This window comes from Falco cherrug, chromosome 4, assembly GCF_023634085.1.
Source record: "Falco cherrug isolate bFalChe1 chromosome 4, bFalChe1.pri, whole genome shotgun sequence".
Taxonomy (NCBI): Eukaryota; Metazoa; Chordata; class Aves; order Falconiformes; family Falconidae; genus Falco; species Falco cherrug.
In genome coordinates, this window is record NC_073700.1 from 97751423 (window position 1) to 97768531 (window position 17109).

The following is a 17109-nucleotide window of genomic DNA, read 5'->3' on the forward strand; positions in this document are numbered from 1 at the left end:
TGAGACGCATTTATAGTTTTTCATGACAGCAGCTACTTAAATTTTTGCTCTTTCAGGCAGAAGAAATCCATGAAAAACTAAAGTTAACTCTTTAAGAAAATATCAGCCCCTTAATATTTCATAATTACATGAAAAAACTCTAGTGGCCTTTCCTTTCTTTTTGCTTTATGCATCTTAGAAGGGATTATGGATTCAGCCCTTCAGCAAGGTAGAAACATTAGTACTCCTCCTTGCAGCTGTTAATATTCTGGGCTAGCATATAGCTTGAAGAAAATCCAGTACCATAAAATAAATTACTGAACAGCTAAAGTCATAATTTTTGCCATTCTCTAACTCAAAACTGTAGATTTATTTTTCACTTCAAAATTTTACATAATGCCTCATGACAAGACTTCTGTGCAATGAAGATTGTGTATTACTTTTAATTTTTATGGCCATGTTAAAACTTCCTGTAAGAAGGCTCATAACATAAACTTCTACTACTTGTCCTTTCTAGATGGAACCTGCTCTGTGTATTTTAAGGTTAATGTGGTGAAGAGCGGGAAGTTTCTTGTTATTACACATCTATATTTCTGCAGTCTGTTGTCAAAAATGCCTTCATTTTGAACTGAGTCGCAGCATGTTCATGAATTGCAAACCACTGCAAGAAACACGTGATCATTTGAGCTGAAGTGGCAGTTTTCACAGCACTGGAGTTGTTACAGCATCTAATTTTAGAGCTCCAGTGAAACTGCCTGGCTTACCCGGAGGGGACACTATTTCAGTGCATTAATGAGGTTATACACAAAGAGAGTTTATTATGGTAAGAGATAGTTGTTCATTAGATCAGTAATGTGATTACAGAATGTGCTGTAAAGGAAGCACCAGTGGGAACTATAGGGAAGATGATTTTGCAAACATTAAACGGAATGTAAAAGCAAAATTTCATTATTAAATCTGCTAACTTTACTATGCCCTTTTTATTAGTAAATATGTACATTTTTAAATGAAAAAATAAAATATATTTTGGCTTAGGGCAAAATTGTTGTCCTTCTACCCAAGGGAAAATATTTTTTAAAACAATGTATTTTCAGTTCATTTTAATCTAGCCAATTTTTAAAGAAACTAAATCCCCATTCTGAAATTCTGTGCTTGTGACAATATATTCTTACTTCCTCTGGTGCCTTTTTGTTTGGGGTTTTTTTTTTTGTGATTTTGTTTGGGGTTTGGTTTTTAGGGTAGCTCTGTAGAAAAGAATTCTTCAAATATGACTCACAGATAAAGTTGCAAATACAGTAACAGCAATACATTATAGGACATAAATGTATGTCTTTTCATTCTGACCACAGAAGCATCTGTATTCCTAAGAAATGTGAACTAAAATCCTACAGTCCACAGGGTTATCACTCTTCTGCAGTCATTTTCATCATTCATCAGCAAATACCTTCACGTGCTCTGAAACCGAAGTCAGGGCACAGCCTCAGAGCCAGCGCAACGTAGAGACCAAAAGGACCTAGAAGAGATCATCTCATTCATCCATGTGCACTGAGGCTTCATATTCGTCCTCTTCATGATTGCACATGATTAACTGGTCTTTCAACAGTGATATACAGAGCACAGAAATCAACTGCAAATGTCACTAGTAATACTATAATGAAGGAGCCTACCACCAGAAGGCAAGAAAACTTCTCCCTCGGCAGTCTGGCAGGCTGCAGAAAAGACTGGAAGATCTACACCTAGGATCTAAATCTAGGATCTAAAGAGAAATGAAACTCCTTTTCATAGTACTGGCAAGATTTCTGTAAATTTCTGAAAAGCTTCTGAAAATCCACACTGAAGTGACTTCAAAAGTAAGTAAAAAAAAAAAAAATTTCTTTTTTAGTATAATGGTATGTCAAAAAGTAGAAGGTATTTTAAATCTTCCATAATTGCTGCAAGTTCCAGTATAATAATCAAATTACATTTATGTTCAAGTGGAGAAACATTACACAAAAAAGCTAAATGTAATTAACTTCTAAACACAAAGCTGCCAAGCAGAAGACTAAATGCTCAATTTGCTTTCCTCTTATTGATCAATTAAGGGCAGACTGATCATGGGATTAAACATTCAATTCTCCATATTTGCAGAGTTTTCTGCATGACAGAATTTGTAATTATTTCTTCTTTCACATTTTAAAAAACTCTGAAGTTTCATTTACATGCAGTCTATGTTTCCTACACTTGTTTTGCTATGCCCTAAGTGGTAGAATAAATCACAATTCTAGAAGGGAAAAATATATTCTAAGGTTTTTATATTTTCAAGTTTAACACACATTGACTTTTGAGGGATTATTAAGACAGATAAACATGTAGAACTTGAGAAAAATAAATAAATAGACAAATTAATGGGGCATGGAACAATCATCTACTTGAGGGGTAGACATATCAATGAGGGAAAGCAATTATTCAAAGTAACATAAGAAACTACAACTATGGTAAAATAGGTAGAAATAGCAAACCATATATATATAAAATATAATTTTAAGCCAATATCTTAAAGTGATGGTGAGTTCAGGATTTAAGACCTCCATTATCTCCAAAAAAGTAAAGTTTACAAATAACGGAATGCCTTAAAACAGTAAGAAAGGGTTATGTAGCCGCACAGCTCAACGAACTCAGAGAACTACTGCTGGCAGCTCTGCAGAACTTACGCTTAGGTGAGCCTGAGTCTTTTTGAGGGGTAGGGAGCATATACATCTTAAGAGACCCATTAAACTTCACAAAGAATCTAGTCATATTTAAAGAGACTGGGGCATAAAAGATTTAAAACGAGTAGATCCTAAATGTTGAAATTATTCTGTTGTTTGAACTCTTCCAGCCTAAAAATAGGAAATGTTTAATACAGCAATGGGTAAGGATATAACATTTAACAAACCCAGTGGAAGTAAATTTCATATATCCAACCGAGCAAATGTATATAAAGAACAACACATACACATTACAAGAGAAAAATCCCCACCCTTGCAAAATCTTTAACAAAATTCAAAACCAAAACCAAGCAAAAAAAAAAGCAGCAGCACTAACAGTCTTCATTCTTTACTCGTATGTTAAAATCAGCAGATTTTAAATAAGCATTTTAAACATACCAGAATCTGCAGAAATACAGAACAAAGCAAAAACTAGTGGTAATTTGCAGCCATGCTTCTGAAATACAAGGGCAAGTCAAAATCTAATTAGTACATGCTAACTATACAATTATCCTATCCTTTAATTAAAAACTTATAAAGACTTCCAGGTGGTATAGGCTGAGAAAAGCTTGGCCTCTAATTTTCTGTTCTTTAGAGAGTTAATGGAATCTAAATTTATGACTACTTCCCATTTAAGGGAATATTTGCATCTCTTTATGTCTTACTATTTATCATGTACACACATTTAAAAAAATAATAGAAAATAAATTAAAAGACTTTATAAAGATGAAAGATTATATAGTTGAAATTCAGTCACTTGTCATTCAGTGAACATTTCCAAAAAACCTTCGCTAATAGCTGGTTAAAATAAATACATCAAAAGATTATTTAGCCACAATCATAATGCCAAAAATTAATAAAAGAGGAATCAGACTCTTCCCCAATATAGATGATGACTGACAGTGCTAAAGAGAGCAAAAGGGCCACAATGTTCATATCACAATACATCTGGAAGCTTATATTTAAATGAAACACAAAAAAACAATTGGGTCTGGAAGAGAACACAGAAAATCTGAAATGCCTTTAAGTGAAATAACCTGGAAAAGATAGTGTGATATGCCACAGGGAAATTTTCACATAACATTTAAATGGCTTTATGTTAAATAAAAGGCTGAGGCTGCCTCTAAAAACCCCATCCAGCTCAAGAAGCATTCCTCTGCTACAACCTACTACACGCAGAGCCAATACAAATCTCTCGTGCAGTGTGATGAAGGCTGAGCTGATGGGATGCATCAGGGCCACAACACAGCCCTCTGTGGAGATTTCAGCGCAGCGCTATGACACCCAGTAAACCCTGAAAAAGACTGACTTTAAACAGACAGACTTCAAAGATGTTTACAGATCACCAGGGACCATTCCCACTCATGAATCCCTCAGGATCATTTTAAAATAACACTAAACACCTGAGAAAAACTCAGAAGGCTCAAACCCAAGAAAATAATATTAAAAAGGAATCTCTCATTGCAAACTAATTTTATGTTTACTGACTTTTCTAATGGTAGCAGTGCTTATTTCAAATTTTTAACACCATCCTTTCCCTATGCAGTGATCAGTAGTTCATTCCAAAGGGCTGAAATTTGGCTATAAGTATGTATTCAAACTGAGAATCTGCAGCCTGCCCCTCGTGCCACTTCTATGGTTGGAACAGACTTACTCTGATGTCACCGGTAACCTGCAAGTCACTGTGACCTGTAATTTCTTTAAAAACTGTTAAAGTCCTTCCTTTGTACTAGGTGGGAGTTTATAAACAATGAAAAACTAGCAAACAGAACAGAGCTCTAAGACATTGCATTCAGCTGACTAATTCCAACTTCAGCAACAGTCCAAACAGCTTACAAACAAGCCAATTCTCACCAGTTGAATAAGCAGGCTAATTAGGTCCATCAGGGGTTTATTGATGAGCAGAAGGTCTTCAGCAGCCTGTGTGTCCCCTCTTGTGCCAGATTTCTGTGCCTTAATATGATGAGAAAAAAAAAAAGCATTCTTGGGTGCCTGTTTTCTTATAAGAAACAAATTAGGTCCATTAGGTGGTCAAAGTTTGAATGGAAGTTTGAAGGAGACTTAAGACACTTTTCTAGTTAAGTATTCCTGGGCTCCCAATGAGCAGTTACGCTCCCTCTGTAACAATAACCACAAAGCAAAGGCGACTCATGCAGTCATACCCACTCTGCACACACTGGATATACTGACCTACACGACGTTTCTTCAGCAAAATGCTCTACACTCTGTAAGGAAAACATCTTTCTAAAGCCATAAACGTTTTACATATTTGTATCCTCTTTCAACATTTTAACATTAAAGTTCAACTATATTTTTTTCCTTTATCAGGAACGATTTAAAATGCAACTCAAAACAAGAAAATCAAGATGACTGAAAAGTTAGGATTCTCAGCAATCATGTCCAGTTTTGCCTTTTTGATTCACACTGTATCCTGAAAGATGCATAACACAGTAATTTCAACTGGTTTTGAAATAGAAATAATAAAATCTTCAAGCGACCAAAGTCTGTGATAAGATCTGCTACTACTTGCAGTTCTGACCATTGTCACCGCCCCTCATCGAAACACACTGCCATCCTAGGCAGTGCTATTTATGATCCATCCCTGTGCCAGGACACCAGGAAAGCTCTGCTTGCAAGATTTTTCATTTAACTTCATTGTCTTGCACCAGCTTTGGACTATGACCCTCCATGGGTCCAAGCTGCTAGAGGAAAATGTAAACACTTTGTCTAAAGAACACATTTAAAAATAATTTTGTGTTGTGTTTCATTTAAAGCTCAATCCTAAAACTATCATCCAAGTGTAACACCTGAGGATTTTCATTTGATTAAGTGAACACAGAAGCTGAAACTCCACTGTTGATACTGATTAGTTGAAAGGATAATGCCTTTCTTCTGGAAAGATTTTTGAAATAAAAGAGATTTGAAAAGCTGTTTCTCCAGGTAATAAGACACATTTGTATGTCCCTCACTGAGATTCACCACAATGACCTGGAACGCTGAAGTCCAAGAAGAGCAAAAAGACATAGTTCTGGTTAGTGCTTGGATGAGCAGACAGGCATCCTCCATCAGGGATGTTTGACTACTTTCTCTAACTTTTATATATTTAATGGTTTCGGAAAAAGAATGAACAGTATCACTAAAGGAATTATACTTTATATATGTATATAAATAATACACGCTACCCTGTGCTTAAACCTACATTAAATCACTAAATAGAGTTCACGTCTCAAATCAAGATTGCCAATTACTTTCAACTACTGTGGGTCACCTGTAGAACATGACATGATGAAACTGCTCCAAAACACACATGCAAATTAATCTGAACCTTTGCACCATTTCCATTAAAACACAAGTACTTGGACGACAGAGAGCAAACCCTTGAATGAAGCTGGATAGTTATCAGCAACATTCAGCATAAAGTACTGAAATGCAAAGGGAAAGTGGTGTCATGTTTTGCTTATGCAGTTGGATAAGGTAATCACCTTATATATAAAAAGTTAAATAAAAAGGATTCAAGTGGAGCTAGTACCATCTGTAAAAGTCAATTTAAGCCTCAAAAATGAGAAAACTTGATCCTCTTCTTCTAGTTCTATTTTAGAAGGTATCTTATTCAGAAGATCCCTATAAAAACAGTCCAAGAATATTTGTTATCACTATAGTGATGCATTTAGTGAGACAGGGTAGTGGAATATCATGTATATGCATGCTAAATAGTAGTTACCATCTAATGGTCATCATTCAATAGGGCATGTGACCTGAGGCAGCTGTAGAATCCACAGGGACCCCCAGATGAGCATGGTCAAGACAAGTATGCCAAGGCAAGTAACATCACTGTAAAATTAGTTTTACAGGTGTACAGGACAAAGCTATCTTAAAAAATCAGTTTTCCAGCTGCCTTTTGTTACCCATTAGCCTTCCAGAGCAAAGATGATTACTGTGACTAGCGTTGGACAAAACTGGAGCTGGAGTTTCATTGCATCAATCAACTGATGCATTCAAGCAAAGCCAGAACAGAATTTGGCTTTGAATGTATTTAATTTTGTATCTAAATAAAAATCACCAGTTTCACCAACATTACTAATCTACGTGCAAGATCCCCTTTCCTCATGTGTCCTCCAGTATAACTGGCCTTACTACTGCTGCATGGAGCATTAAGTACAGAACATATCTCTCTGTGGTTACATGAGGTGATGCCAATAATATGACAATCAACAATTAGCCTACAAAATTTGACTTACAAAGTGATTCTTAGATGAGAGGCTCATTACAGAGCCTATTAAGAGAAGACTCAAAAAAGACACAGTATTGTACCATCAGATCTAAATTAAGTTTCTTCCAACATTTTTTTAAAAAACCCAAAATCCTCTCAATTAATTATCTAGTTGATAACATAACTGATCATGTAAATTTGTGTAGGGAAAAAAAAAAAGTGCTTAATTTCAAACACCTACTTCATACATTAAACGTCCTTAAAACAAACAAACAAAAAACTCCAAACCAAAGCAAAAAAGCAACCAACCCACAGAGAAGGACCTTTTCATAATAAAGCAGCCATGTCCTGAAAGACAATACAACCTGCTGCAATCTTCTGAATCTCTGTCCTCTAGGTATGCTAGACCTAATAGGCTTCCCTGTACTTCAGCAGATAATCCCAAGACCATCAAAAATCTAACATGAAGAGTATGTGGTGTTGTTTGCAGCCTAAATACAGATGTTACTTCCACTTGACTAGCTTAGAAATTTGGCAGATCATTTAAAAACAAAGCAAATATTGCTAGTTTAACATCAAGTTTTAAAAAAGATGAATGCTTCTTCTTGTTTTGTTTTTAAGAGAACTATGTTCAATTTTTTTAATAATATCTTTTTTTACTCCATTTTTGAGAAGGAAGATGTCCCTCGATGGGGGCTATGATTTGCAGTGGTTCAAACAAACTGGGAAGACAAACCAAGCAGCGTAAGAGAGGAAATACTTCTATCAGTGCATATATAAAGATTACATATGCCCTTCAAGTACAGTAATCACAAGTGATTTATAATAAAAATATGTTTTTTACGGAGTAATCTTTTTCTTTTAAAATTAATGGAAGAAAAATGTTTCAAACTATCACTGAGCAAACATTGAATTAAGCTACTTCTAGAGTACAGAAACAAAACAGTCAACTAGGATCTGTGTTTCCAGCACAAAGTGAGGCTAGTATAGATATTCTAGCCAGGAACTACACGAAACAGTGAGATGAAGTTGAAAAAGATGTGCTTTTCTCTTTCCACCACACTAACAATGCAATAAAATCAAAACAGTGTTGATTTTGTTATTAGGATAACATGAAGTCATCTAAAAATTGTTTAAGATGGTGATGCACCCAGGAAATAAATTCCATACCTGTAAAGTCTGGCGCACAACATTTGCTGTATACATCAGCATGCAGTGCAAAATGTCAAGCAAGGACAGAAGCAGTGCATTTGCTGTCTTGGTGCTGCTTTTATCATCTGTCTCCAAGTACAGAGTCCCAGTTTCTATTAGGAGATTACAGATATGATGAGCCAGTCCTACACAGAAAGTGAGACACAAAAAAAGAAATTGACTATCAGGTAAAGAACAATGTGGAAGGTAGCCTAGTTAAAAATAATAGATTAGAATAAAAACAAATTTCACATACATTATGAATATTTATTAAGTTTCCTCTTTTTCACCATTATGATAATTACCTCCTCTCCTATTCTGTTTGGAGAAGCTCACAGAGTTAAATTGATACAATCAAATTGCTAACTGCATGAAAAATTATGTAACATTCATTAAATAAAGACACACTTTTCTGTCGCATGCTGGTACACACATCTCCTTCACAACACTCCTGATCACAAGAATTAAGCCATTTCTCCAGGCTGTTTCAAAATGACACATCAAGGTCAAAGCCTAAAGTTTCTTTCTTAACTGGCCCTTCAATTACAACCTTCCCTATATGCTTTAATTGTAGAATTGAAAGTGTTATGCTTAACATATTCAGAAGAGCATTATAAATTAAATACTGAATACTAATCTTAAAATGTTATTAAGTTTTGTTTGACCAATGGCAGTAAAAAGTTTCCTGAAAATACCTTGTTGTTAAGAACCTTTCAAGCTCCTTTGGAATTTACCAACATCAGCTCCTGTAGCTTGCTTAACCCGCAAATCAATTGACATATCAGAAAAAAAATTAACCCATTTTAGGGCAACATCAATTCAATTCAGAATCTTTCTTACTTTCAAAGTGACTGAGTTTATTATATTTGATCTTGATGTTTTTCTTTCAGAGTTTCATAAGGAATTAAAGATACTTTGTTTCTCATCAAGAACATATTTATGTTTGTAAACCATCTTCTTTTAAACTGGCAATTAGCCATACTGTGACTTGGGTGCACATATGTAGTAACACTGCAGTACATTAGTATATTAGCTTCTAGACCCTATGAGTGTCAAAGATGACTGAAGCATTTCACTAGTTTCACCGAAGTAAAAAGCTTGCTTTTAGAAGTTCTTTTAAAAAGCTATTGTGTATATTTCTACAAACATCAGTACAAGATTAAAGCGAGACACTGCAGAACACAATACATAATTACACCATTCAGCTTTTGAGAGTAGTCAACTCCGTGGACTGTTGAAACATTTTGGCTTTCAAAGATGCCCCATCAGTTAACTAAACTTAAGAATAAGGGTCCCCTATTCACGACCCTTAATACTTTCCTCAAGAAATTAAATACAAAACCATCCATTTTGAATACAGTTATGGGTCAGGGTCATTATGACTTGCAATCATCTTATATCTCTGTGTTTTTATGGCTACTAGCATTATTCTTTCACAACAGTTTAATTGATGGACTACAGCTCAGGCTAAGCTTTGAATTTCCTGGAGTTTTGTCTGCATAAACCAAACTCAAAATTATATCAATCTAATCTCACACACTTAATTTCCTTCTCCTTTTTTTAAAGTACCATTTCTGCTGCAGCTCTGAACACTTCATACAAAAATGAGATAGCATGCAGAGACACATTTAAGTGATGTCACCAATACCCAACAAGAAATAAAAAACCCAGACATGATTGTATGCCTACCCAATACAAAACTTGTGGCTATTCTATGCCTTTTTTCACCAGGCTAAATTAGAATAAACCTAAGAAAACAATCCAGTAGGAGCTGGCCCCTATCAAAGTGATGCCTGCAAAACTGCCTACAGGATTATGTCCCAAGTACACTCTGTGTCCCCCGTATATGACCACAAAACCCACAGCCACATCAAAATGAATGAGTCACCCTAGTATTTCTAGATGGCTTACATACAACCCTTAAGACAGTGACTTGGAGATGAAGGCCTCTTCCAAATGAAGGCATTGTATGGGTCATCATCAATAATTTTTTAAGGCAGCAGTCCTTTCTGCATGTATAGCACGAAGTAAGGAATGGCTAGTAGTGAACAAAACAACAGGATCCATGACTGATCCGCAATCCTTTCCCCAACTTTGAAAAGAACAACTTGTTTATTCCCTTGACGTACCAGCCTGAGTCTCACAAACTGCCTCATTTCTGCCTTTTGGTGGACTGGGAGGTGAACCGAACACTCAACTTTCTCCCCAGCCATTGAGACATGAATAATATAATCACCTAGTTTTTATTCTCTTGAAGTATTTCCATCCTAAGAGTATGCATATTAGCAACCCTGCCTCCAAACACCTGAAATACATCAGAGCATTCACATTTACTTAGTGAATTAAAGCATCAGTGGATTTTGCATAGGTAGGTACATGCTCACATAAAGTTCTAAGTAGAGAGATATGCTCGTTCGATTTGGAAATCTTGGGGGGAAAACCCCCAAACTTTACCTGGACTTACAATACCTTTGGAACACATCAAAACTTTATAATAAAGACATCTAAGGTACACTAGTGCAAAATGTTCCTTCACGCACTGCACGATTCATACAGAAACTTGATGAACACTTGGTTCCACAGATAAAAAAATAAACCAGACAGACCTCTTGGCCAAGTAAATAAAGTTCCAGACACACTCTTTAAAATACTTCATTGTATCACAACAAAATAAAAATCGGAGGCCACAATTGCAGGCATGTAAATATACTCCCTGCTTACACCACAAGACAAAATACACATTCTTTGTCCTCAGAAGAGAAAGTTCAGAAGCTAGTATAATTTACGGTGAACATGACAAAATTCAATAGACGTTTAACAGCCTTGGCCACTGGCACCGTGACCAGTATACTCAGAAGGTAGCTATAAAAATTGACCAGTATGTCTCAGCATTCCAAAAACTGAATCCCAAAACAGACAGCCTGAAAAAAGAGGATGCAATTCTAAAAAAACAGGAAATTGTATTCATAATTCAGTAAATCATAATACAAAAATTGCATTTGGATCTCTAAATTTCAGATACATTGAAGATTTTCTCCCAAATCTTACAACCACCTCAAGAACCACATTCATCTTACTTTCCAAGACAGCCTAAACCAATATTTATCTTTTAAAACTTCAGATAGGGTACTTCTGAGTCACACTTAACAGACATAAATTTCTTATGCAGCAATTCTCAACTCTTCATTGGAAAGTAAAACAGACCCTGATTCAAAATGTACACCCCATGCGCTCCTGAACTTTGAAAGCGGTGGTCCGGAATCTAGATTCTGTTTCATAGAGAAGGCTAAACCCATTTAAATTGAGGAAGATTGTTCTTCTGAGAAAACTACATATTTTTAAGTATTCTGGTACTTTTGGGTATATTGGTAATAGTAGACTTTCTCAAGAGGAAAGTGTTAGTGGCAGTTTACATGGGTTGAAGTAATGCATCATAATTTCTTTCAGCTAGGCATTTCTTATTAAGATAATTAAGTAAAAACTTATTTAATTTACTACAGATTTTTTGTTACTCTAGTGATTTGCACATTTCAGCAGTTAAAACATATCACATCATATAGCTATTGTTACAGTTTAAATTTATTACAATACTTCACAGTGCACTAGTCATGCCTTATATTTATTTGTAAAAGGAGGATCTTCACAATATCAAGCCTCAGTACAGTTCTCTGGTATTCAAATTTTGCCGAAAAATAAGGCAAAACTTGGGTTTTGTATTCGATTTATTGTGTTTAGAAATTAGTGTAGCTGGAATTAAACAAATAACTTGTTCTAACTGCAGTTCAAGATTCCTAATATGTATCAAAAGAACTGCATCCAAAATTCCTAGCCAAGTTTTACAGCATTTGACAAACACAGTGTTCACAGCAGAGTATGTCTCCTGCCTAGAGACCCCTGCAATGAACTGAACACATCGCTAATAGCATTTTATGAATGTGGATGTGAAGTGATGACTATGCTTGTGTTTTACAAATCTTTTCAAAAGATAAAAGGAGTCTTTTCACCCATGATACAGCTAAACGGACAGAATGTGCCATGATACCTTCTGGAATGAAAGCAGAGGGGAGATATTTTATTCTCACCTATTAGCAAGATGGATAAAGGAAAAGAAATCTTCACTTCCAAATCATATGAAACATCAAAGGACAGCCTAGGAAGCAATCTTCTAGGCAATCCTTTCATGCCTACCAGCAATTAGAGCATTCAACAAACCTGTCTGCTTCCAGCCGAAGCAAATGTTAGAGCAGGTGCACTTCCTCCGAACAATGCCACGGTGCAGCCAAGCAGCCAGCAGCAAAACCTGCAGCCTGGCAAAAAGGTTTCTCTTTGTTCCTTTTGACACGTTGCGCTCTGGAGAGCTGTTTTTCCCATTTGTATCATACCTACACAACTGACTCCCTAGGGATATTACCAAATATATATTCACTAGACTTTTCTTCCTCCTTTTACTTACAGAGTACACCTGCTCAGGTTTTGTTTTCGGTTTGTTGTTGGGTTTTTTAAAATCACTCAATAACAAATAGGGAACTAGAAATGATATCACCACGCTAACTAGAAAACGTATTTCATTTTCTTTTTAATGTTACTCATAAAACGCAATAGTATTGCTAAGGAGAAACACAGGACTCTAGTCTGATAGATTCTTTCACACAGGAATTAGCCCCTCAGTACCTGCGCACTTAAGATAATACATCATGTCATAAAAATTCTTCATAAAACCTGGTTTAACTACATAAACCTGAGATTTAATTTGCATTCTTTGCATCTCAGCCCTAACACTCAAGGTTTCCTGGGTTTCCTGTTTTGAACAACTGAGAACAGGCAACATAAAGCAAATGGTATCTTTAGGGTAATGGCATTTTTAAAAGAGACTTGTTGCTTTTATTGTTATTTTTGTTCATTATTTGTTACTGTTTATGTTTTAGGAACTATTTGTGTTAGTACTATAATACTGTGGGAAGAATAAACTAGGACAGAAAATCAGATCACCACTGATTTCAAGATTTGGTGAGTTATGAATGTCAGATCAAGTGGAAAGAAAACGATAGGTCTGATGAACGCATCCATTGCATGACCGCTGCCCTGAAAATTATTTTCTATTCTGATCTTAAAAATGAATAGCATCTAAAGAAGAAAATTTTGTACATATTGGATAGTCTATTCCTAGTACCAGGACAGTGACTACACATTTCGTGATTGAATAAATAATCACTAGGTTTAAGGAACAAAAATCTCATTTGAACTTGTCACACTGCAGTAGTCAAGGCTCTCCAGAGCTTCCCTTTGTGGGAAGAGTCTGTGGCTCCACTTTTCCTACACAGACGGCAGGCAGGGAGTGCACCAATGATGCCCGAGCCAGCAGCCCTGCCCTTACGTGCAGGAAAATGGATGTGGTGGGAATACAACAAGCAGGGAAGAAAAGCCAGTTATCACCCTTCGCTACAACTAGGTTGGAAGTAGAGTGGGAATTACTACTCTGTTATCTTGAGCGTGGATGCCCGAGAGAACTACAGACCTGACATTCTTCTCAGTGGAAAGATTTTTCTGCTTTGAGTCAGACAAAGCGCAGCACAGCTCTGCTTCGCTTTCTCTGGACTGGCAATGTTCAGCAGTTATTGTTGGAAGGCAGCTTATAGGTGGCATCTTTCCTTGTGAAGAAAGAAGGCAGAACTGATGACTCCCCAGGGAACCACGTCAAATTCTACTCAGCCTAAGAGAATCCTGCCAACCCAGAAATTTACTTTCTTCTAAAGTTTAATCTACGGAACAAACATGTAGGTGATTAAGACCAACAGGTGTACAGAACAGCCAGCTAAGAGATAGAAAACCAAGCGGATTCTCTCATTAAAAAAAAAAAGTATCTGAGTGTAATAAAAGATAGTAAAAATGCAACCCGAACAATTGAGAAATAATAAAATCACATACTGTTGAATATGCTTGACTGGTCAATACAAAAATTGTAAAATATAACAAATTATAACAACTCGGCTAGACTGTGGTTGTTCTGTATAAAAAGAGGAGTATTTCTGAAAGTATCTGATCCCTTGGGAGTTCCTGATTTGCTGCTGCTTTTGGAAATGAAAAAAGAACAAAAAAAAAAGTTTCCCATCTTAGAATCTCGTTAAGGTTTCTGTGACAACATTTGAACTGAATTCAAGATTTTGTGTCAGATTGGCTCAACTATACTATAATTAATGCAGAAAAGATATCCAAGCCAAAACCAAGTTCACAGCACATGTGGGTACATAGCATTAAAGTTTTGAAGGCAGAGGATTTTATTCTAGACAAGATTTACAGACATGGTCCTCATTCCTAGGAGTATAACTCATCGAACATGAACACAAACTTGTTCAACAGGGATGGAATAAAGGATCGGAAGGTAACTTTCTCTGGAAAATAATTATAAAAACATCCAGATGCTTTCTAGTTCTATCAGAAAAAAATATCCAAAAGCTATAGGAGCAAATACTACATAACTATGGACTGTAATGATGTTCAGGGGATCTATTCACAGTGTTGATGAGACATTAATAGTGTCTCATGTCAGCAGTCAGGTTTGATTTGTTTGGGTACCATGCTGTTGGCACCACAGTCTCTAGAGATTCTACCTGGTTCTTAGGTTAAGTAGCTGAGAATAATCACTTACTACAAAAAGGTAAGTGAAAAACTTGTTAACAAAAGGTAGGATCCACTGAAGACCTACACACAAACTTTAAACGCTCATATCAAGCGGCTTATGAGAGACTGGACATAAAAGAAACATTAAAAATTATTTATTCAAATTAAAATTTTGTTCTTCAGAGATGAAGTTTAGTACCCAGCATAGTCATAAGAATTGCTGCTGGTTCTGTCACTAATGTGTATGTTATATACATCACAAATAGGCTGCTTTTTTGTTAATGAGGGAGCATAAGGCCCTTGATGCACATGAAATAGAATGCATCATCCCAAGAGGTAACTGACAATACACAAAGTACAATGCTAAGGCTGTGACAGACGTGCATTTGTAGACAGCTTTGTTGATGGCAAACACTGGTTCTTCCCAGGTGTTTGCTGGTGATCAGTTGTTGGAGGCTGTTACTCCTACAACTGCATGTGTGCATGCGTGAGCCAGAGATGATGAGAGTACTGCCTGGCCTCCCCTGACAAGCCGTGCTAGGCTGCTTCACACTGTTTGCATGGGCAGCCTGCACGAGCCCATCTGACTTGGCTTGAAGCAGGCTCACACACTCCAATGACCCTTTAGCTGGAAGACCTGGGGAGGGAGGAAGGTGGATGTGATACAATGACTTCACAGGGTATGCGTGTCAAATATTTCTGTCCCCAATTGTGCATATATTAAACACCTAACTTGCATTCTTTTCATACGGATTTCACCATTTTTGTTGATACAGTCTCTCAATACAGCAATTCTGTAGTACTCGCAAGCACAACCTTCCATCACAAACAAACAAAAAATATAAATAAATCAAGACTGTAATAATACAAAATCACATTGTATGGACTGACTATTATTGCTGCTATTAAGCAAAGTCTGTAGCAGCTTTCCAGTTAGATATTTTTCCTCATATGTTAGAGATACATTAGAGCTTGTAGTCCATTTTATAAAGCACAGTAATTCTACAGGACCCTGTACTTCAAGTCAGATCCTGATACATCCTACTTCATTCCTTAAAAGGCATCAACTAAAACAAAATCTATTGGCTTTGTTAGACAGGTGTTAAATAATGCTTAGGGAGATTTTCCAAACAGCAGGTTTTAATTATCTGCATGAGGAACAAGAACATCTAACAGGACACCTTACTCTTTCAGAAGCAACAGTCTTTCAAACCTCCTTTAAAACTAGCCTGAGATATTAATGGTTGTTGCTTCACAGCCACATGGAAGAACCTCTGCCTTCACGTTGTGAATTAATATATAGCATATGCTTCTTAGAAAAACAAAGGCTTCATAAAGTCCTCAAATTAATGGCAGAAATTAGACAAAACGTTCTTCAGTAGATTAAAATCTGTTATTTTGTTAGATTAGGAATTCTTTGCATTCAGCAAGACTCAGAGTCAGCAAAGATTCAAAGACTTTTGACTTACTGCTCAGAAAGATCAAGCCAGCAACAACTACCATGTGATAAAATACAGGGGGAATTTATATCTAGGGCTTAATTTAGAACTAGAAATTCTTCTAAAGAGATTGCTATTTTAATAATAGACTTCCTGTCACACAAGATTAAATCCTGTTTATCTACTTCAAATATCTTAATGTGCTTCTGCTTTGGCATCAACTTTCCCTTCTACCAAAATCCTTGAGAGACCACATTCAAACTTTGAGAGCTGCCTTTTGAACAAAACCTGTACAAACCAGATATGAACAGCCTCAGAATGCAGATACAGCCCTGAACTGTTGTCACAAATTGACAGCATTCAACAGCTTTGAACAACTTTACCAGCACTAATTGCTCTAGTTAGGCCTTCAAGAGTCCCTGGACCGACAGTGATCAGGACCAATGAACCTTGGCTTCAGAAAATTCTCTGAAGTTTTCAGTTTCAAACTGCAGAAATAAAATACAGTTGACTACTGTTCCCACATATAGTCAGCAAAGAATAAGGGTAAAAAGTCTACACATTTCCCTACTGAAGTCATGCTCTGTAACAAAAGATGCTAAATATTTTTTCCTACCCCGCTTGGTCTATTTACATCAGTCTTCCATAGGATGAAAACTTACAGGGCACAATTGCTTGGATTTTTGGAAGTGATGCTTGGATGCTTGGAAGTGACAGCCTTCTACAATTGTTACAACTAGACCAAAGAACAAAAGCAATGGCTAGGGTATCCGCTCAGTGCAGTTTGCTGCTGGTTATTACAAAAACCCTGAATCTCAGCCAGTTTCCTGCGTTACATCCTGCGTTATTCATTAGTTAAGTTTACAACAGAAATAAAACCTGACAACTAGTAATTGCAACTGTCCAAGGTGGCCTTGATATATTTACACTTACGTGATCAAAGGGC

The 17109-nt window shown here is 36.3% G+C and overlaps 1 protein-coding gene across 3 annotated transcripts in view; it reads right to left on the minus strand.

Annotated features, from left to right (window-relative positions):
• ULK4 (unc-51 like kinase 4) overlaps positions 1–17109 on the minus strand; it is a 249705-nt gene that overhangs the window by 60351 nt on the left and 172245 nt on the right. For all 3 annotated transcript variants that reach the window (XM_055707054.1, XM_055707052.1, XM_055707053.1), the window contains exons 33-34: positions 8086–8252; positions 4560–4658 (exon numbers count right to left, since the gene is read on the minus strand). In XM_055707054.1, coding sequence (XP_055563029.1) covers positions 4560–4658; positions 8086–8252 — 266 coding nt within the window. The remainder of the gene's footprint in view (positions 1–4559; positions 4659–8085; positions 8253–17109) is intronic.